This window comes from Eschscholzia californica, unplaced genomic scaffold (assembly GCF_041429995.1).
Source record: "Eschscholzia californica isolate CP2 unplaced genomic scaffold, dmEscCali1.0.p SCAF_3, whole genome shotgun sequence".
Taxonomy (NCBI): Eukaryota; Viridiplantae; Streptophyta; class Magnoliopsida; order Ranunculales; family Papaveraceae; genus Eschscholzia; species Eschscholzia californica.
This window is the reverse complement of record NW_028238420.1, coordinates 7,782,431-7,805,628: the sequence shown is the minus strand read 5'-3', so window position 1 is coordinate 7,805,628 and position 23,198 is coordinate 7,782,431. Positions and strand designations below refer to the sequence as shown.

General features: G+C 37.3%; 2 protein-coding genes and 1 long non-coding RNA gene across 4 annotated transcripts; 2 read left to right on the top strand and 1 right to left on the bottom strand.

Annotated features, from left to right (window-relative positions):
• The first annotated feature begins 14,542 nt into the window (after positions 1-14,542).
• On the top strand, positions 14,543-15,835 carry LOC147548129 (F-box protein At3g07870-like). The gene has a single exon (XM_086665276.1). The coding sequence runs from the start codon at positions 14,687-14,689 to the stop codon at positions 15,833-15,835; it is 1,149 nt and encodes a 382-aa protein (XP_086521402.1). The 5' UTR covers positions 14,543-14,686.
• Positions 15,836-18,727: 2,892 nt separating this feature from the next.
• LOC147548128 (uncharacterized) lies at positions 18,728-20,154 on the bottom strand. Its single transcript, XR_015238735.1, has 2 exons — positions 19,733-20,154; positions 18,728-19,314 (listed from the first exon to the last, which is right to left on the bottom strand). It is a non-coding gene; the product is annotated as an uncharacterized LOC147548128 (long non-coding RNA).
• Positions 20,155-20,552: 398 nt separating this feature from the next.
• Positions 20,553-22,737, top strand: LOC147548127 (F-box protein At3g07870-like). Of its 2 annotated transcripts, XR_015238999.1 has the most exons (2): positions 20,575-21,844; positions 22,436-22,737. XR_015238999.1 is itself a non-coding variant. In XM_086672688.1 (1 exon), exon 1 carries the CDS (start codon positions 20,625-20,627, stop codon positions 21,771-21,773), a length of 1,149 nt encoding a protein of 382 aa, XP_086528814.1. In that variant the 5' UTR covers positions 20,553-20,624; the 3' UTR covers positions 21,774-22,178. The 2 variants fall into 2 exon arrangements, 1 of the variants encoding a protein (XP_086528814.1); XM_086672688.1 differs by lacking the exon at positions 22,436-22,737 and having other exon boundaries at positions 20,553-22,178.
• Positions 22,738-23,198: the final 461 nt, after the last annotated feature.

Genomic DNA, 23,198 nt, shown 5'->3' with positions numbered 1-23,198 from the left:
TGTCTTTAAAATTAAATATTCTTTTTATATCTCTACATATTGATGCTTAGCTGAAATCGGAATAGATTCAACCAATCTCAGGTCAGCTTATGGCATCGTAATAAAACACCAAGATCTATCGATTGAAACAAATTCTGAATGAAACCGACCCATATTAGTTTCATTTTCTACCAACAACGCTGATCTGGAGATATTCCATCTGCTCTTCGCAGACGACAACATCATTTTCGGCAGAAACAAGATTGACAACATCCACAATCTTAAGAAGATTCTTCAAGAATTCTGTGAGAGCTCAGGGCAAATGATTAATTACGCTTAATCCAACATCTTCTACTCCAAAAATTCGCATCCTAAGTTTAAACACCTCATAATGCGCACCCTTAAAGTCAAATATGCCTCCACTTCTGAGAAATACTTGGGGGCCCAACTCTTCATCGGAGCTCAAAAAACCAAAGTCTTCAACGATATCCTCGATCACATCAAGAATAAGTTCAATAAATGGAATCATTCATTTCTTTCCCAAGCTGGTCGCACGGTGGTCATCTCGGCCATAGATGCAGTCGTACCCCGATACCAGATGCAGTGTTTTGCTATTCCCAAAGGAGTTAGCAATCGCATCAAGGTTGTTCAAAGGGCCTTCTGGTGGGGTAAGTCGAAGGGTGGTCATCTCGGCCATAGATGCAGTCGTACCCCGATACCAGATGCAGTGTTTTGCTATTCCCAAAGGAGTTAGCAAACGCATCAAGGTTGTTCAAAGGGCCTTCTGGTGGGGTAAGTCGAAGGGTATATGCTCCAAAGTCTGGTCATATATATGTCTGCCGAAGAATCTCGGAGGCCTAAGGATCCACTTGCCAGAACTGAACAACACCGCGTTACTCTCTAAACTGCCCTGGAGTATCAAAACTGAACCAGATTCTATATGGGCTAAACTCCTCAAAGTTAAATACTTCCCTCACTCTGATATACCGGGTCCAACGAAGCCTCATTGAAGATTTAGCCACTTAGGAAGTGCAATCTGGTAATGATATCAACATTTGGAAGGATAATTGGATCTCAGAAATCAATGGATCAATGCAAAACAACAATCAATTTGAGTGATCTCTTCTGCGCTAACTCCGAGTAGAGTGAAAAGCTACTCAACCTCGCAATATTGAAGAACTCATTTGATCTTTTGAGTTCAAATTTTACAACCACTAGGGATGTCATTAGGAAGTGAACCTTTCTCTTGTAGTCTGGAAACTTGAAAACAGTGTCGACTAGAGGAAGATAGGAACCTCATCATTATTTAGAACCCAGGGAATAAGGCATGAAGCAAAGTGAAGAATTTCCCAAGGAAAGAAAAGGTCAAGAAAGTCCTTGTGAAATTATCTTCGGTACCCTGTCATGCATCTAATGCGATCTTTCAAAATCAGTTTCATTCATATCTCGAAACCAATATTCTCATTCAATCTCAAAACCCATTTTCTCATTCATATCATTATCTTATCAAACACAGAAGTGGAACAACCAATAGCCATATCACACACAAAGTAGAGGGATTCCCAATCAATGTCACCTCCCAGGCGAGCAATCAGGTGTACGTCCCTGAGCCTCGAACTGGAGGCACAAGCACCAATGGCCAGCAAGTGAAGCACTCTACTCCCACAGGTCTTATGACTAGTGTCGCCCACCCCACCGGTCTCACACGGGTCACACCCGTCTCCACATGTCATCCTACCCTCAATGGCTACATGCCCGTAAGTTGACATAATCCGTAGTCGGGTACATACAAGAAAATCCTCAGTAGTTCACAATCATCGTAAAATCAGTCCGAAAACATTTCTCATATCGCATCAAAATATTTCAAGCATATTTCAGTTCATCACATAAATTGAGTTTCATGCTACCTAAACTCTAGTTATAATGTCGCATATATAACTATAGAATCTAGCATATTCATTATCTATAAAACCATGCTGGATAAAGGATTCAGGACCCCTACCTCAGTCCTTGCATCACCAAAGACCTCCCGCTTACCAGGCGACCTAATTCCTCCTCATTCGCGTACTCTGGGATAAGGAAGAATAACCAAAAATCGAATAAAAACATTAGGTTCTTATACTAAGAACCTCCTTACAATAAAAGAATAAATAAAAGAAAACAACGAAAGCGTAAAACATAAAAAAAATTCGCCAGATTCGGAAGACTTCAAATATAACTAAATCGATCTCTAACTTCATACATATGCCCACTAAATACCCGAAATGCATACTGACCAACCAATCGACTTCCTACAAACTCTATTTTACATTTTAGAGTCTTCATAAGCTGACAAATCATATAATGAACTCCATATTATAAATCTATAGCTGAAACTGTCCATTTATATGAAATATGATAAAATTCGAGCCGTAAAATAAGTCGGTAGCACCCCTTCTATATTTGGACACCCCGAAATAGTCTACAATCTCCTGAACATGTTTCTGAACACAAATCATTCGAAGAAATTGAATAATAATCGTCTAAATAGCTCCAAATTTTGAACCCAAATGAAATTAGTATAACAGTTATCGATATAACCATCAGTAAAATCATCAAATTTGAACGACATCGAAAATTTTGAACGGATACATATGTAGAACAAGTCGGGTGAGATTACTTGAAAGAAGTTTCACTGAATTCTGACTAAAGCTCGCAAAGAAATCGACAATTGAAATAACTAAAATTGGTGGTCTCTCAATACCCAACTTCTGTTTCATTCCCTCTGTAATAACATTGTGTTTCATCCCCAAATGAAATCCCAACCGAGACCAAAAGGTGTTAAGTGTTGGATGGTGAGTAGGGTCCACATCCAAAATAAATTGCTATCCATCCAACACGTTTTCCATGGCATGCATTTAAATCCATGTTTGAAAATGAATTAGATTGTTTAAACTAATGGAAGATAAATGATTTAAAACCTTTTTGTTAAAAATGGTGATGAGGTGTAAAGCTACTTTGTTTGAAGCTTTAGGTGGCATCAATCAAGCTCTTGGTGTCAACTACTATGTGAGGTGTCAAGCAACATGAATCACCTATTGTGAATGAGACATCTCACCTTGGTGATAAGTCTCTTACCATTTGAGGTGACCATTTATCAAGATGACACCATGAGCTTGTGAGACACCTCAATTGTTGAGGTGTCCACACCATATCTCTCCTCTAACACTATAAAAGGAGATGACGAACTTCAATTCAATATCATCCCATTCTCATCCCATCCATTCCATCTCATAAGCAAGCCAAGTGAAGAGAAAGTGAGTTAGTATTAGAAAGAGAGTTTAGTTTCTTCTAATTGCTTGTCTTTCCTTTGGTAAAGAGAGAGTTGATAGTATATCTCCTAGAATAAGAGAGAGGTTGTTCATAATTGTTATCTCCTTACATTAGAGAGAAGAAGTTGTAAGTAATTCATCTCTAAGTGTAAATCTATCTACAAAGTTGTTCATCTTCGTGTTATTCGATATTCAACTTTAGTTGCAATTGAGTGTCTAATATTCACAACCTTTCTAACAGTGGTATCAGAGCACAGGTTCTTGTCGGTTTGGTTAGTGGAAGAAGACACCAAAATAATGGCGGCAAAGTACGATATAGAAAAATTCAAATGGAATAATTTCTCATTATGGAAAATGATGAGTCATGAAAATGCCTCATTTGAATCTCTTAACTCGGGTTAGTTAGCCCATTTCGAGCAGTTTCTCTGATAAATTATGCGTTTCTTTTGTCCAGGTGTCTTTTACAGAATTGAACGCGGAAAACGGATAAAATCGGGAGAAAGACTCATCCGAGGGCATTTTGGTCATTTGAAGATTATGGTGGTCTTGTGATTTGGAAATCTTGATGTTCGGAAGAAAAGTAGACTCCAAGATAAACCAAACGGCGAAATCGGGAGTCAAATCGGAGTCCGAATAGGGAAGTTAGACCAAGTCAAAATGCGGGTCAAAAGTAGTTGACTAGATCAGCTATAGGACAGGTGGAGCAGATCCCTGAACGGTGGTACGAATTTTTGGTACACTAGTTGGGCGCGAGGGCAAAATTCGGGATCTGTTTCGAAGCTCTGATTCCTTGAGGCCGACAGGATCTAACGGTCAGAACTATCTCAGTACACATGGCTTCGTCAAAAGGCAGCGATGCACTTTATCCAGTAGCCCATGTCTCCACGGTATCTCAGTACACACCAACAGCTGTGATATGGACGGCATTTACTGGTTGGCTTATAACCAATGGGAAACGTACACCTGGCACGTGACAACCAAATATTGGCTGTATCTCACGCCTCTTGACTGGGTAGTTATATTTCTTTCCCAAATTATTATTATCTCCATTTTTTGAAAACTGATAAACAGAGAGAGGATATAAGAGAAAGATAGAAAGAGATGGATTCTTTCCTCTTCTTTCTCTCGTATCTATCTATTATGGGCAGTGTAAACAGAGATGTGAAAGAGATTTTATCACAGAGAACGTAGAGAGAGAGAAGGATTTAAATTCAAACAGAGAGAAGTTTTGGGGAGAGAATATTCATCTCTCTCTCTCTCTCTAAAAATTCAAACTGGAAACAAAAGAACAACTATGGAAGGAAAGCTGGGTATTTTCGAAAATGGAGAGAAGATACATATGAGATAATCTAGAGAGAGAGATTATTAGCTGGTGATTTATTGTAAAGAAGGAAAGAAGATTGAAGAGGGATCAAGAACCGGATATTTTGGAGAGAGATGAATCTCGGCAGTAGGGGGATTCTCTTAGATATATATTGAAGAACAGAGAGAAGGAATTTTTTATCTCGGATTGGGGGTCAAATGATCCCCTCTCAAGCTCACCAAACCAGAGAAATACAAGAGAGAGAGAGAGAGAGAGAGAAGTTAGAGACCATTAATTCTTCATCATCTATTGTCATCTTCTTCTTTTTTCTGTATTTTCTTTTAGTGAGAGAAAGAAACAGAGAGAAAGGAGTCATTGAAGAGAGACCGAGAGCTAGAGAGAGAAAGTGAGAAAGAGAGTTCTGTTTTTCTTTTCTTCTTTTTCTTCTTTTTCTGTTTGTAACCCTTTTTAGTGAGAGAAAAGATTATCAAGATAGAAAGAGAGATTGTAGAGAGACAGAAAGATTCAGTTTAGAATAAAACAGGAAATTGATTTTAATTCTTTTATACTGTTTGTGTTTCTCTTTTAGTGAGAGAAAGAGATTAACAGAGAGTTAAGAGAGAAAGTGATTAAGAAGAAAAGAAATAGAAAATTATAGAGAAAAAGATAGTTGGAGAAGATGAGAAAATAGGTGAGAAAATAATTTTCTCACAGGGAAAATGTTTCCGGGAAGACGAGAAAATCGTTTTCCCTAAGGGTCTGTTTGGCAGAATTTGGGGAAAACAGAAGGAAAATCTTTCCCTAAGGCCCTGTTTGGTTCTGAAATAGCGAAAAAGTTAAGTTTTCTTCTCCTTCTCTTTACTTTATTTTCCAATTTCTTTTATTTAATGTCCATGAGTAACTAATCTTCTAATCTAGGGTTTAGATGAAGTCGTAATAATCATTTTCTCGACAATTTATTAAAGTTTTTACCATTTTAACGATAAAATCTTCCGGGTTTTTAGACCGTTCATGGACTGAAAACCTGAGTTATATAAAGAACTATCTAATCAGACCAAAATTAATTTGTCATTAGAATTGTTAGGAAGACGGATTCAGAAAACCCTAGGCTCTCCCCCATTTGAGTTCCTTGTATCATTTGTAATTATTTTCTTTCCATCATTTTATTTTAATATTTTATTCATTTAAAAACCAAAACCAAATTATTTTAAAATCTTCTTACTTCCAAGTCTTAGAATAGGTTTCACTTAGTCTCTGAGGAACGAACCGGTCTTACCGGAATTTATTACAACTTGACACCCGTGCACTTGCGGGTGTAGACCTATTTAGGGTAACCCTTTTAGGTTCATCAGAAAATGAAGATGAAGGCAATTTTGAGAAAAGATAATTGTCTGGCGGCAATTGAAGATAGGCGGGTTGATATGCTTGATGACGCTAAGTGGAACGAGATAGATGGAAATGCTATTGCAAAATCTACACCTAGCACTAGCCGATGGAGTATTATCAAGTGTAGTTGAGAAGACGTCAGCAAAAGAAATATGGGATACTTTAACAAAGTTGTACGAGACCAAATCACTACATAACAAAATCTTCTTGAAGAGAAGACTCTACACTCTTAGAATGATGGAGTCAACAACAGTAACAAACCACATCAACATCCTTAATACTCTATACTCTCAACTTACATCAATAGGGCATAACATGGACACGGTTGAACGTGAGGAAATTCTACTTCAAAGTCTACCGGATTCATATGATCAACTCATCATCAATATTACCACCAATATAGAAGTTCTGTCCTTTGATGATATTGCTGCTGCAGTTCTTGAAGAAGAAAATCGACGCAAAAACAAAGAAGATAGACAAGAAAGCTCACAACATGTTGAAGCTTTGACGATGATGAGAGCGCGATCAATGGAACATGGCTCAAGTGGGAGTCAAAAGCAAAGTAGATCAAAATCAAGGAGTAAGAAGAATGTGAAGTGTCACTATTGTGGAAAGAAAGGGCATTACAAAAGGGAGTGTTGGAATCTCAAGAAGAAAGAAGGAAAAAGTCCTGAGTTGTCAAATGCTCAGGGTTGTGTAGCATGTACCTCGGATGAAGGCGAAATTTTATACAGTGAGGCAACAACAGTTCATGAAGGCAGAAGAAATTTTGCCGAAGTTTGGCTAATGGATTCAGGAGCCACATGGCATATGATCCCTCAGAGAGAATGGTTCCATCAATAGGAACCCACCTCTGGAGGATCTGTGTACATGGGAGATGATCATGTTGTGGAGATTGCTGGTATTGGGAGCATCAAACTGAAGATGTATGATGGTACCGTTCGCACTATCTAGGAGGTACGACATGTTAAAGGTTTGAAGAAAAATCTATTGTCTTTAGGACAATTAGATAGTCTCTGGTGTAAAACCCATATTGAAGGTGGGAAAATGAAGGTGATCAAAGGCACTCTTGTGATCATGAAAGCGGAAAGATAGCTGCTAATATGTACATGCTTCAAGGAGAAACACAACAAGAGGGGGAAGTTTCAGTTGCATCAAGAAGTTCGATAGAAGAGTCAACAAATCTTTTGAAGGAGTTGAAGGAGATGTCCTTCGACCAAGATGGCAATGCAAGCAATATGTCGGCTAAGACAATTGATGAAGAAGACATCAAGTCCGATTGATTTAGGGGTCGTAGTGTTTAGCTAGAAACCAACTACGATTGTCGAATTACGAAGTAATTCGCGGCTAACTTCGATCGGATCCTACATCGGGTTACACATAAGAATGGGTATTTAATCGGATGATATGACTAGTGGGAGTGTGATATAACATTGAGAATGTCCCATAAACATATCTCACAGGCCTAAATAGAATTTGGGCAAAAGATAGCAAAAAGACCCGAAATAAGGGTTTTGGGCCTAGACCGATTCGGGTACTTCTAGGACTCGGATTGGGCTGAATTTTGGAGGGTTAGTTTCTGATATAATAAGCATTATATCTGAAAATTTTCGTGGTGTTTGGACACCTCCTCCTTAGGGAATTGAGAAAATATCAATAGTTGTTATTTTCGACAATTTCCCTAAATCTTATTCTAAAGGGTGTTTTAGGAAACCTAAAAGAAGGTGGATTCTTATTAGGGTTCTATATAAACACTCTTAGGGCAGAGAATAAGGTGTGGAATTTCTCTCTAAGCTTTCTTACTCTACCACATCAAGTAGAGAGGAGAAAGTGAGCTAATTCCCAAGCTATCTTCTAGTCAAGCAAGAAGAAGGTCTTCTTATTATCAAACCACCATTGGAGTGCTAGCGAGCTTTCAAGGAGGGAGATTAAATACACTATTCGGTGTCCCAAGTAGAGGAGCTACGTTTGAAGCTCTTGGTCTCTCTTTAATCTATTCAACTAGCTCGAAGGAAATAGCGACTAAGGTAATCTACTATCTTCTTATTAGTTAATTACTAGTTTTGCATGATGATCTTGGGGATACTAGTGTTAGACATTAGATGTCGTTATCCGCTATAAACACTAGTATAAGGGTATAAAATCCCTTCATCTTTGACACCAAAAACTCGGTCACATATCAGAACAAGGTATGAAGATTCTCGTTGAACAAAACCTTCTTCCAGGGCTCAAAAAGGTTTCCTTACCATTTTGTGAGCATTGTGTTACTAGTAAGCAGCACAGATTAAAGTTCAGTAGTTCAAATGCTAGAAGCAAGACTATCTTAGAACTTGTTCACTCTGATGTATGGCAATCATCGGTTATATCCCTAGGAGGTGCAAGATACTTTGTATCTTTTATTAATGATTACTCTAGGAGATGTTGGGTGTTTCCAATCCAAAGGAAGGCAGATGTATTTCCAATTTTCAAAAATTTCAAAGCGCAAATAGAGCTTGAATCTGAGAAGAAAATTAAGTGTCTAAGGTCAGACAATGGAGGAGAATACACTGGTATTGAGTTTGATACCTTTTTTCAAGAAGAAGGCATCAAAAGGCAGTTCACAGTGGCGTACACTCCACAACAAAATGGAGTAGCAGAGCGGATGAATAGAACCTTGTCAGAAAGAACAAGAACAATGTTGAGAGCTGCAGGAATGGCCAAATCTTTTTGGGCGGAAGCAGTCAAGACCGCGTGCTATGTGATCAATCGGTCTCCATCAACCGCAATTGATCTAAAGACGCCAATGCAAATGTGGACAGGTAAACCAGCTGACTATTCTCGCTTACATATGTTTGGAAGTCCGGTGTACGTGATGTACAACACCCAAGAAACATCAAAGCTAGATTCGAAATCCAGAAGATGTATTTTCTTAGGGTATGCTGATAAAGTGAAGGGGTACCGCCTGTGGGATCCCACTGCCCACAAGGTAATAATCAGCAGGGTCGTGATATTTACACAAGACAAAGTACTTGCAAATGATAGCACTTCAAAGGAGAAATCAGAGATTAGTACAATTCATGTTAGAAATGAACAAGAAGATCAAGATTCTTCTGAAGCGGAACTAGAGCACGAAGAACAAGAAGAAGCTGTGACTGAAACTCCACTAATTCGACAGTCAACTCGGGAGCGGAGAGAACCAGCTTGGCACTCAGAATATTTTATGGAAGGGAATATTGCATACTGTCTGCTAATGGAAGATGGAGAACCTTCGACTTATCATGAGGCTATAAAAGGTCAAGAAGCTTCTCTATGGGTTGCGGCAATGCAAGAAGAAATAGAAGCTCTCCATAAAAAAAATACCTGGGATCTTGTTCATCTACCACATGGAAGGAGAGCTATTGGAAACAAATGGGTCTTCAAGATCAAACGAGATAGCAATGACCAAGTGGAGCGGTATCGTGCTAGATTAGTAGTGAAAGGGTTCGCTCAGAAAGAAGGTATAGACTTCAACGAGATATTCTCACCTGTTGTACGACTTACAACAGTTCGGGTAGTCCTGGCGATGTGTGCTATATATGACTTGTACTTGGAGCAGTTAGATGTGAAAACTGCATTTCTTCATGGAGAACTTGAAGAAGAAATTTATATGCTCCAACCAGAAGGTTTTGAAGAAAAAGATAACTTGGTTTGCAGGTTGAACAAATCTTTATACGGTCTCAAACAGGCGCCGAGATGTTGGTATAAGAGATTTGATTCCTTCATTACGAGCCTAGGATACAACAGACTTAATGCAGATCCTTGTACTTACAACAAGAGATTTGGTGATGGTGATTTTATAATTTTGCTGTTCTATGTAGACGACATGTTGGTTGCAGGCCCCAGCAAAGATCGTATTGAAAATTTGAAGGCTCAAATGGCTAGGGAATTTGAAATGAAGGACTTGGGACCAGCAAATAAGATTCTAGGGATGCAAATTCACCGAGACAGAAGTAATAGGAAGATTTGGCTTTCTCAAGAAAACTACTTGAAGAAAATCTTGCGACGCTTCAATGCAAGATAGTAAGTCAATCTCTACCCCTCTTCCTATTAATTTCAAGTTATCTTCAAGTATGTGTCCTAGCAGTGAAGCAGAGAAGATGGAGATGTCTCGAGTACCGTATGCATCAACAATTTTGCTATGGTATGTATAAGAACAGACATTGCACAAGCAGTGGGAGCGGTTAGTCGGTACATGGCAATTCCTGGTAGAGAGCATTGGAATACGGTGAAGAGGATCTTGAGATATCTCAAGGGTACCTCAAATGTTGCATTATGTTATGGAGGACCAGACTTTCTTGTTAGAGGCTATGTTGATTCGGATTATGCAGGTGATCTTGGCAAATCCACCACAGGGTATGTGTTTACTCTTGCTAGAGGAGCAGTAAGTTGGGTTTCGAAACTGCAGTCTATCGTGGCCACTTCTACGACGAAAGCAGAATACGTGGCAGCTACACAATCTAGCAAAGAGGCAATCTGGTTACAAATGTTATTGGAGGAGCTTGAACACAAACAAGAGAAGATAACTCTGTTTTGTGATAGTCAGAGCGCTTTGCACTTGGCAAAGAATCCAGCATTTCACTCGAGGACAAAACACATAGAGTTCAATATCACTTTGTTCGTGAGAAGGTGGAAGAAGGAAGCATTAGTATGGAGAAAATTCATACAAAGGAGAACCTAGCAGACATATTGACAAAGTCAGTAGACAACAACAAGTTCATGTGGTGTCGATCCTCCATCGGCCTAGCAGAAAACGTGAGCAGCATAAGAGCAAAGTAGATTAGATGGAGAAGTTACAAACAAAAGTAACTTTAAGTGGGAGAATGTTAAAAATGGTGATGATGTGTAAAGCTACTTTGTTTGAAGCTTTAGGTGGCATCAACCAAGTTCTTGGTGTCAACTACTATGTGAGGTGTCAAGCAACATGAATCACGTATTGTGAATGAGACATCTCACCTTGGTGATAAGTCTCTTACCATTTGAGGTGGCCATTTATCAAGATGACACCATGAGCTTGTGAGACACCTCATTTGTTGAGGTGTCCACACCATATTTCTCCTCCAACACTATAAAAGGAGATGACGAACTTCAATTCAATATCATCCCATTCTCATCCCATCCATTCCATCTCATAAGCAAGCCAAGTGAAGAGAAAGTGAGTTAGTATTAAAAAAAGAGTTTAATTTCTTCTAATTGTTTGTCTTTCCTTTGGTAAAGAGAGAGTTGATAGTATATCTCCTAGAATAAGAGAGAGGTTGTTCATAATTGTTATCTCCTTATTTAGAGAGAAGAAGTTGTAAGTAATTCATCTCTAAGTGTAAATCTATCTACAAAGTTGTTCATCTTCGTGTTATTCGATATTCGACTTTAGTTGCAATTGAGTGTCTAACACTTTTTACTATTGACACTATTGTATTATAATAGAAAACTACAATTTATTTACTTAATGCTAAGATTTAAACTCATGTAGTATAAATACTAAAATCTACTTAATCTCTAAATATCATTAGTTTTGTCTCATTTTTGAAAACTTACTATTTCATTGAAATAAAGCATATAAAACTAAATTGAGTAATTTTAAATCAATTTGTTTTAAAAATATAATTCTTTTAAATATTTATAAAATCATTTCGATCATAAATTGTCTGTACGGAAACAAAGAAAAAAAATAAAGGAAATATTATTTTTCACTCACTAGAAAATCCTCCCACCCGATCAACGGTCGACGTTCTTCATTCACTGTAACTTTAATCTGCCTTCTATCGAAAGTCAAAATAACATCAGAACTTCACAAATCACCAGTCAAAATTTCTGATTTCTCCAAACCTATCTGATGAATTCTCAAACCCAACCAAACAAGTGTTTGGAACCAAATATTAAATGGTCCCTAAACTAACCTTAAAAACTTAGGATGTTACAAGCCATATCTCAGGAATCAGCTTTGCATTGCCTCGCAAGCAGGTTAGCAGGTCGTAAACCGGGTTAGATGTCAAACCCATATTCAAAACATTTTTCAATAGGACCTTTGTCTGATCCCCTCTATAACATTATAGACAATTCAACTTTGCACCATCTACTGGAATAGAGTCCTGCGGAGCTAAACTTGACCACTGCAAAACTAGTCCTGCCGCACTGAACTTGACCACTACAAACCTGTTGGGCAAGATGAAGGAGGATCTGTAGAATTGCAAGGCTTAAGTGAGTTCCTTTTTGTCGCGACTTTGGGGAATAAAGAAAAATCTCCGAGGAATGAACTTTTTCTACAAAATTGGTCAACTAAGATTGACTTTTTTATTTTTGTTCATTGTTATAGTGCTTCCAATTTTGGGAGTTTCAAAAATTATATTTTGGAAGATCCCATAAAAAAGTTTCGAAGGAACTTTTATAAACTTCAACAAAATCTTTCAAGGGATGTAAACCTAAGCTCCTTCTTTTTTTCTAATCACTAAATCGTAAAAACATGGAGAACAAACCTTAATATGTTTAGATGTGATGAAAAATATGGTACAGGATTCAAAATTAACTGATTTCTTGGGTTTAAAATGTGTTTACCTCTCTTGGGGAGGATTAATGGATGAAGAAACTTGCTTTAGACGTCCAATGGAAGATATATTAAGAGCTTCAAAAGATTTTGTTTGATGATTTCTAGGGTTTAGAATGTTTTTCTCTCTTTATCTCTCTGATTTTGTTTCCGATTTTAGAGAAGTATGGGTTGGAGATTTGGGGAAGATAAGTAAGAGAAGTGACGGAGAAGGAAAAACAAAAAATTTGGTTAGAAGTTATGGAGGATAGGAGATGGATGAGTTTTTCTCCGTTAAAAAAAAGCGGAGGGGAAGAAAGAGGGGAAAAGGACTTAAACTAAAAATTTTACTTAAAGTTAATTTTGTAGATTGTAAATTTTTTTGAGTTAATTCCTATATGGCCCCCTACTTTGTGACCAGCTTCCTTTATGGTCCCCTTTTTTTCGTAAATTCAAATATGGCCCCCTTTTCTTAACACCGTTAGTCAACTTTTATGGTTAATCTTATTGTTTCCATATTTACCCTTCTTATAAGAATGATTTCAAAATTCAAAATTGACCCCCTTTTGAATTTGGGTCAATTTCCAAAAACTTATAACTACTTTAGAAAAAACTAGGGGGCCAAAATAGAATACATATAAAAAAAATTTAAAAACACCTCATCTCTCCCTCTCTCTCCTCCATCTCATCACCTCTCTCCTCCACATCATGTATCTCGCCACCTCATCATCTTCTCCGATGAAGGTCGCCGGCCGGCAAAATTTTCCGGCGACCTTCAAATTTTTTTTTTTTTTTTAATCTTTCTCTAACTAATCTCTCTCTCTCTCTCTCACTCCCATCTCTCTCTCTCTCATTTCTCTCTCTCTCTCTCCCATCTATCTCTCTCTCCCATCTCTCTCTCTCTCTCATTTCTCTCTCTCACCTCTCTATAATTCCGGCGAAGGGGAGGAGCCCCTTCAAGGTCTGGTTAACGACCAGACTCGGTCTGGTTTCAAACCAGACCGAGATCTGGCTTCAACCAGATCTCGGTCTGGTTTCAACCAGCCAGACCGAGATCTGGTTGGTTGAAACCAGACCGAGTCTGGTCGTTAACCAGACCTTGAAGGTCTGGTTTCACTTTGAAACCAGACCTTCAAGGTCTGGTTATTCCGGCGAAGGGGCTCCTCCCCTTCGCCGGAATTATAGTGAGATGAGAGAGAGAGAGAAATTAGAGAGAGAGAGAAATTAGAGAAAGAGAGATGAGAGTGAGGGAAAGATAAAAAAAAAAATTTGAAGGTCGCCGGAAAATTTGGCCGGCCGGCGACCTTCATCGGAGAAGATGATGAGGTGGCGGAATACATGATGTGAAGGAGAGAGAGGGAGAGACGAGGTGTTTTTAAATTTTTTTTATATGTATTCTATTTTGGCCCCCTAGTTTTTTCTAAAGTAGCTATAAGTTTTTGGAAATTGACCCAAATTTAAAAGGGGGTCAATTTTGAATTTTGAAATCATTCTTATAAGAAGGGTAAATATGGAAACAAAAAGATTAACCTTAAAAGTTGATTGACGGTGTTAAGAAAAGGGGGTCATATTTGAATTTACGAAAAAAAGGGGGCCATAAAGGAAGCTGGTCACAAAGTAGGGGGCCATATAGGAATTAACTCAATTTTTTTTGTATTCTCAATAGGAAAATATGCCCTATAGACATGTTTTCCCGTGAGAATTTATTCTCTAGAAATTTTTTTTTTATTCTCCAAAGCCGCAACCTTCTTCTTTTTTTTTTGTTGCGAGGGTTAAGCTAGCTCTCTCATGTGAGAAACTAGGGGAAGAATACAGTTCAATTTTGCTCAAATTAACTCGGCTAAAAGTTCTCCCTTATAGGGCCAAGAAGAAAACCTAAAAAAAGAAGAAGAAAAGATTCTCAAATTAAGGGCCTTAATTTTACATAAATTAAGTCTGACATTCAAAGATAATTTGAGGACATCTAGGCTTTGTTAGTGGAGACTGCCAAAAAAGAAGTTTTGGCTGCCACCTCATCAAATAATAGAAGATCTTCTCCTAGAAATTCTGATGCTACCTTATAAACTCTAATAAACCCTAGAGCAAGCTATAAATAGATCTTGGATCTCTCTCTTCTCTTATCCATACATTGAAAGGGGGGTGTAAAAGCGACTCCATTCTACCAAATAATTAATGGAAAATTATCTCCAAGAAGAATTGATGCTCGACATATTTTCTCGCTTACCAGCCGAATCGGTTTTATGCTGCAGACAAGTATGCAAAACATGGCGAAATCTTCCTGTTCTTACTGATGCTAACTTCATCAGTATGCACCTCAATCATCAACTTCATGATGTAGGGGATGAGCCAGGTTCGAATCTTCTTCGCTTCTCTGATTCATCGACAAGTAAATATGACTATTACCAAGTTTTCTTTGGTGGGTATCCCTACAATGGACTTAAAAAGATATATAATTCTATCCCTAATGGTAGTTACATTGTTGGTTCATGTAATGGTGTGGTTTGTTTTAGTCAACCACACAAAAGTGGTCCTAGATTTAGTATATGTAATCTCCTCACTAGAGAATACATTCACCTTCCAAAAGGACCAGAACTTAACATGCAGAAGAGTCTTTTCAGTATTATTTCAGGATTCGGCTACCATCGTTCGACTAATGAGTACAAAGTTGTTCAAATCACATGCTACTGTTCCAATGGATTAGAGTCGCATGTAGAAGTATATTCTCTTGGAAGTGGGCAATGGAGAAACAAAGGGGTAATCCCCTATGCGTTTTATCCTAGCGCAAGTACATTTGCGAATGAAGCTCTTTACTTTAGGGACAACTATAACCCTAGAGGTATAATTTATGCGCTTGATTTGAAGAATGAGGAATTCAATATCCTCCCAACTCACCTTAATTTCGAATATCGTGGATACGGACTCTGTGTATTGGATGGTTGGGTTTGTGGAATCGAACGGAAAAGTGAAAGTATGGACTTATGGTTATTTAAGAAGAAAAAGATGGACAACAACACTAATATTAAAGCGATCAATCAAGGCGTAAAGGAAAACAAATACCTCCACTGGAGTTGGATTAGGGAATGCAGCATACCTAAAACCATTCTCTCCGACTTTACCTTCTTTCAACCAATAACCCTTACAAGAAGTCGCGAACTTGTATTCTATGGAGTTAATGGTCCCAAATATCTCTATAGTTATGACCCAAAAAATGGAAAATGTGAACGCCTTTTGAAATTGGGACTTGATCAGGTAGTTCTTCACATGAACAGCTTTGTCTCATTGGCTGCTCTAGGAGAAAACTCTGTGCAAGAACAAGAATGATTAATGAGTCCCAAAAATTAACCATTGCTTTATTTCCAACATTTCCTTTCATACATTTCTTTTAAGAAAATGTAAGAATTGCCCTTGTTACAAAAGTTAGGATTGATAATCATTATTCTTCATGACCTAAAATTCTAGCTCTTTTAGTTAATGCATCTGCTGAGATAGCAAGGTTTACCTGTTTCATAACTTCAATTAGTGCAATAAATTGGTAATACTATTTTGTGGATTGAGAAGAGTTTAGATGTAGTAATTGTTTTATTCTTTTGTTTTAAAATCTGTCTTTTCTTTTCCTTTCCTTGTTTTTAAAGTTATGATTTCTATTATCCGTATTGGTTCCCACCAATGGGACCCATGCTGCACTCGAAATTATTTATGACTAGTCCACTAATTCGATAGTCAACTCGGGAGCGGAGAGAACCAGCTTGGCACTCAGAATATTTTATGGAAGGGAATATTGCATACTGTCTGCTAACGGAAGATGGAGAACCTTCAACTTATCATAAGGCTATAAAAGGTCAAGAAGCTTCTCTATGGGTGGCGGCAATGCCAGAAGAAATTGAAGCTCTCCATAAAAATAATACCTGGGATCTTGTTCATCTACCACATGGAAGGAAAGCTATCGGAAACAAATGGGTCTTCAAGATCAAACGAGATAGCAATGACCAAGTGGAGCGGTATCGTGCTAGATTAGTAGTGAAAGGGTTCGCTCAGAAAGAAGGTATAGACTTCAACGAGATATTCTCACCTGTTGTACGACTTACAACAGTTCGGGTAGTCCTGGCGATGTGTGCTATATATGACTTGTACTTGGAGCAGTTAGATGTGAAAACTGCATTTCTTCATGGAGAACTTGAAGAAGAAATTTATATGCTCCAACCAGAAGGTTTTGAAGAAAAAGATAACTTGGTTTGCAGGTTGAACAAATCTCTATACGGTCTCAAACAGGCGCCGAGATGTTGGTATAAGAGATTTGATTCCTTCATTACGAGCCTAAGATACAACAGACTTAATGCAGATCCTTGTACTTACAACAAGAGATTTGGTGATGGTGATTTTATAATTTTGCTGTTGTATGTAGACGACATGTTGGTTGCAGGCCCCAGCAAAGATCGTATTGAAAATTTGAAGGCTCAAATGGCTAGGGAATTTGAAATGAAGGACTTGGGACCAGCAAATAAGATTCTAGGGATGCAAATTCACTGAGACAGAAGTAATAGGAAGATTTGGCTTTCTCAAGAAAACTACTTGAAAAAAAATCTTGCGACGCTTCAATATGCAAGATAGTAAGTCAATCTCTACCCCTCTTCCTATTAATTTCAAGTTATCTTCAAGTATGTGTCCTAGCAGTGAAGCAGAGAAGATGGAGATGTTTCGAGTACCGTATGCATCAACAATGGGTAGGCTAATGTTTGCTATGGTATGTACAAGATTAGACATTGCACAAGCAGTGGGAGCGGTTAGTCGGTACATGGCAAATCCTGGTAGAGAGCATTGGAATACGGTGAAGAGGATCCTGAGATATCTCAAGGGTACCTCAAATGTTGCATTATGTTATGTTGGACCAGACTTTCTTGTTAGAGGCTATGTTGATTCGGATTATGCAAGTGATCTTGATAAAAGCAAATCCACAACAGGGTATGTGTTTACTCTTGCTAGAGGAGCAGTAAGTTGTGTTTCGAAACTGCAGTCTATCGTGGCCACTTCTACGACGGAAGCAGAATACGTGGCAGCTACACAATCTAGCAAAGAGGCAATCTGGTTGCAAATGTTACTGGAGGAGCTTGGACACAAACAAGAGAAGGTAACTCTGTTTTGTGATAGTCAGAGCGCTTTGCACTTGGCAAAGAATCCAGCATTTCACTCGAGGACAAAACACATACGAGTTCAATATCACTTTGTTTGTGAGAAGGTGGAAGAAGGAAGCATTAGTATGGAGAAAATTCATACAAAGGAGAACCTACCAGACATATTGACAAAGCCAGTAGACAACAACAAGTTCATGTGGTGTCGATCCTCCATCGGCCTAGCAGAAAACGTGAGCAACATAAGAGCAAAGTAGATAGGATGGAGAAGTTACAAATAAAAGTAACTTTAAGTGGGAGAATGTTAAAAATGGTGATGAGGTGTAAAGCTACTTTGTTTGAAGCTTTAGGTGGCATCAACCAAGCTCTTGGTGTCAACTACTATGTGAGGTGTCAAGCAACATGAATCACCTATTGTGAATGAGACATCTCACCTTGGTGATAAGTCTCTTACCATTTGAGGTGGCCATTTATCAAGATGACCCCATGAGCTTGTGAGACACCTCATTTGTTGAGGTGTCCACACCATATTTCTCCTCCAACACTATAAAAGGAGATGAAGAACTTCAATTCAATATCATCTCATTCTCATCTCATCCATTCCATCTCATAAGCAAGCCAAGTGAAGAGAAAGTGAGTTAGTATTAGAAAGAGAGTTTAGTTTCTTCTAATTGCTTGTCTTTCCTTTGGTAAAGAGAGAGTTGATAATATATCTCCTGGAATAAGAGAGAGGTTGTTCATAATTGTTATCTCCTTATTTAGAGAGAAGAAGTTGTAAGTAATTCATCTCTAAGTGTAAATCTATCTACAAAGTTGTTCATCTTCGTGTTATTCGATATTCGACTTTAGTTGCAATTGAGTGTCTAACACTCACAACCTTTCTAACCCTTTTTACTATTGACACTATTGTATTATAATAGAAAACTACAATTTATTTACTTAATGCTAAGATCTGAACTCATGTAATATAAATACTAAAATCTACTTAATCTCTAAATATCATTGGTTTTGTCTCATTTTTGAAAACTTACTATTTAATTGAAATAAAGCATATAAAACTAAATTGAGTAAATTTTAAATCGATTCGTTTTAAAAATATAATTATTTTAAATATTTATAAAATCATTTCGATCATAAATTGTCTGTACGAAAACAAAGAAAACAAAATAAAGAAAATATTATTTTTCACTCACTAGAAAATCCTCCCACCCGATCAACGGTCGACGTTCTTCATTCACTGTAACTTTTATCTACCTTCTATCGAAAGTCAAAATAACATCAGAACTTCACAAATCCCCAGTTAAAATTTCTGATTTCTCCAAACCTATCTGATGAATTCTCAAACCCAACCAAACAAGTGTTTGGAACCAAATATTAAATGGTCCCTAAACTAACCTTAAAAACTTGGGATGTTACAGGACATGTCTCAGGAATCAACTTTGCATTGCCTCGTAAGCAGGTTAGCGGGTCGTAAACCGGGTTAGATGTCAAACCCATATTTAAAACATTTTTCAACAGGACCTTTGTCTAATCCCCTCTATAACATTATAGACAATTCAACTTTGCACCATCCACTGGAATAGAGTCCTGCGGAGCTAAACTTGACAACTGCAAACTAGTCCTGCCGCACTGAACTTGTCAACTGCAAACCTGTTGGGCAAGATGTAGGAGGATCTGTAGAATTGCAAGGCTTAAGCGAGTTCCTTTTTGCCGCGACTTTGGGGAATAAAGAAAAATCTCCGAGGAATAAACTTTTTCTACAAAAGAGGTCAACTAAGATTGACTTTTTTTTTATTTTTGTTCATTGTTATAGTGCTTCCAATTTTGGGAGTTACAAAATTATATTTTTGGAAGATCCCATAAAAAAGTTTAGAAGGAACTTTTATAAGCTTCAACAAAATCTTTCAAGGGATGTAAACCTAAGCTCCTTCCAAGTGTTTCTTCTTTTCTTCATCTTCTTCTCCAAAGTGTTATTTTTTTCTAATCACTAAATTGTGAAAACATGGAGAAAACCTTAATATGTTTAGACGTGATGAAAAATATGGTACAGGATTCAAAATTAACTGATTTCTTGGGTTTAAAATGTGTTTACCTCTCTTGGGGAGGATTAATGGATGAAGAAACTTGCTTTAGACGTCCAATGGAAGATATATTAAGAGCTTCAAAAGATTTTGTTTGATGATTTCTAGGGTTTAGAATGTTTTTCTCTCTTTATCTCTCTGATTTTGTTTCCGATTTTAGAGAAGTATGGGTAGTAGGGGTTGGAGATTTGGGGAAGATAAGTAAGAGAAGTGACGGAGAAAGAAGAACAAAAAATTTGGCTAGAAGTTATGGAGAATAGGAGATGGATGCGTTTTTCTCCATTAAAAAAAAAGGGGGAGGGGAAGAAAGAGGGGAAAAGGACTTAAAATAAAAATTTTACTTAAAGTTAATTTTGTAGATTGTAAAATTTTTTTGTATTCTCAATAGGAAAATATGCCCTAGAGACATGTTTTCCCGTGAGAATTTATTCTCTAGAAACTTTTTTTTATTCTCTAAAGCCGCGACCTTTTCTTTTCTTTTTTCTTTTTTTTTTGTTGCGAGCATTAAGCTAGCTCTCTCATGTGAGAAACTAGGGGAAGAATACAGTTCAATTTTGCTCAAATTAACTCGTCTAAAGTTCTCCCTTATAGGGCCAAGAAGAAAACCTAAAAAAAGAAGAAGAAAAGATTCTCAAATTAAGGGCCTTAATTTTACATAAATTAAGTCTGACATTCAAAGATAGTTTGACGACATCTAGGCTTTGTCAGTGGAGACCGCCAAAAAAGAAGTTTTGGCTGCCACCTCATCAAATAATAGAAGATCTTCTCCTAGAAATTCTGATGCTACCTTATAAACTCTAATAAACCCTAGAGCAAGCTATAAATAGATCTTGGATCTCTCTCTTCTCTTATCCATACATTGAAAGGGGGGGTGTAAAAGCGACTCCATTCACCAAATAATTAATGGAAAATTATCTCCAAGAAGAATTGATGCTCGACATATTTTCTCGCTTACCAGCCGAATCCGTTTTATGCTGCAGACAAGTATGCAAAACATGGCGAAATCTTCCTGTTCTTACTGATGCTAACTTCATCAGTATGCACCTCAATCATCAACTTCATGATGTAGGGGATGAGCCAGGTTCGAATCTTCTTCGCTTCTCTGATTCATCGACAAGTAAATATGACTATTACCAAGTTTTCTTTGGTGGGTATCCCTACAATGGACTTAAAAAGATATATAATTCTATCCCTAATGGTAGTTACATTGTTGGTTCATGTAATGGTGTGGTTTGTTTTAGTCAACCACACAAAAGTGGTCCTAGATTTAGTATATGTAATCTCCTCACTAGAGAATACATTCATCTTCCAAAAGGACCAGAACTTAACATGCAGAAGAGTCTTTTCAGTATTATTTCAGGATTCGGCTACCATCGTTCCACTAATGAGTACAAAGTTGTTCAAATCACATGCTACTGTTCCGATGGATTAGAGTCGCATGTAGACGTATATTCTCTTGGAAGTGGGCAATGGAGAAACAAAGGGGTAATCCCCTATGCGTTTTATCCTAGGGCAAGTACATTTGCGAATGAAGCTCTTTACTTTCGGGACCACTATAACCCTAGACGTATAATTTATGCGCTTGATTTGAAGAATGAGGAATTCAATATCCTCCCAACTCACCTTAATTTCGAATATCGTGGATACGGACTCTGTGTATTGGATGGTTGGTTGGGTGGAATCGAACGGAAAAGTGAAAGTATGGACTTATGGTTATTTAAGAAGAAAAAGATGGACAACAACACTAATATTAAAGCGATCAATCAAGGCGTAAAGGAAAACAAATACCTCCATTGGAGTTGGATTAGGGAATGCAGCATACCTAAAACCATTCTCTCCGACTTTACCTTCTTTCAACCAATAACCCTTACAAGAAGTCGCGAACTTGTATTCTATGGAGTTAATGGTCCCAAATATCTCTATAGTTATGACCCAAAAAATGGAAAATGTGAACGCCTTTTGAAATTGGGACTTGATCAGATAGTTCTTCACATGAACAGCTTTGTCTCATTGGCTGCTCTAGGAGAAAACTCTGTGCAAGAACAAGAATGATTAATGAGTCCCGAAAATTAACCATTGCTTTATTTCCAACATTTCCTTTCATACATTTCTTTTAAGAAAATGTAAGAATTGCCCTTGTTACAAAAGTTAGGATTGATAATCATTATTCTTCATGACCTAAAATTCTAGCTCTTTTAGTTAATGCATCTGCTGAGATAGCAAGGTTTACCTGTTTCATAACTTCAATTAGTGCAATAAATTGCTAATACTATTTTGTGGATAGAGAAGAGTTTAGATGTAGTAATTGTTTTATTTTTTTGTTTTAAAATCTGTCTTTTGTTTTCCTTTCCTTTTTTTTTTTTTGTTGAAATATTGTTTTCCTTTCCTTGTTTTTAAAGTTATGATTTCTATTATCCGTATTGGTTCCCACCAATGGGACCCATGCTACACTCCAAATTATTTATGACTAGTCCCTCAGTGATTATGTTAAATTCATATACATTCTTTTGTATTCATCTACTTCTAAATCTCTTTGGTTCAACAAAAAAAAAATCGTACTTCTAAATCTCTTTATGTTTATTCTTTTGTGGCCTAGTCTATATATACTTGTAACATATAATGAATCCATACAAGAGTTTTATCTTCTCTTTAAACTCATTCTATGTACCTCTCGGCTGCTCCTTTTAACAATTATCATGATTTCAAATTTGTAGAAGCTCCGAAAGTTGTTAAGTGATGTTGTTAGATATAAGGATCGAGATGACTCGAGATCTGAAGATATCAAATATCAACCGTCAAGATACATGAAGATTTAGAAGATATTATCTTATACTTATCTTACATCGAGTGAAACTAGGATACCCAAGTCACTATATAAATAGAAGTGACCTCTATGTATTTTATTATTGAGTTACATTGAGTCTTCGAGTCTGTAACCAATCACTTCCACGATTGTGGAGTTAACATAAAGCAGCCATCAGTGTACTCCGATCGAACCACGTAAACTATTGTGTTCTTTATTTTAGTTTGTATCTTCTATTCTACCAACTTACATGAACTTTAACATAGTATCAAGAGCAGGTTAATCAATCTTGATCAAACTTCCGCAAATTCTCGATTTTATTTTAGATCGATTAAAATATCCTGAGCAGGTTCATCAAACCTGTTTTATCATTTTTTTTTAACTTCCACTATCATCGGTTGTGATTAAGTAATCGATATATCACTTTGTTGATATTTTTTACCCAAATTATTCTTGGAATTATCAAGTTTCAAATTTCTTTTTGTTGCGACTCAATACTGTTCCAAGGTTGGTCTTGCTCAAACAACCTTTTGTTCTCTCTCTCTAGCTGAAGTATTCAGCTTTGAAGCTCTTAATCCAGCATCTTTTTCTTCTCCTCTCCACTTCCTCTCTCTACCTATCTCTTAAGTTCTAATCAAGCTGGTTAAGAGATTCAAGTTTAAAGAATCAATGGA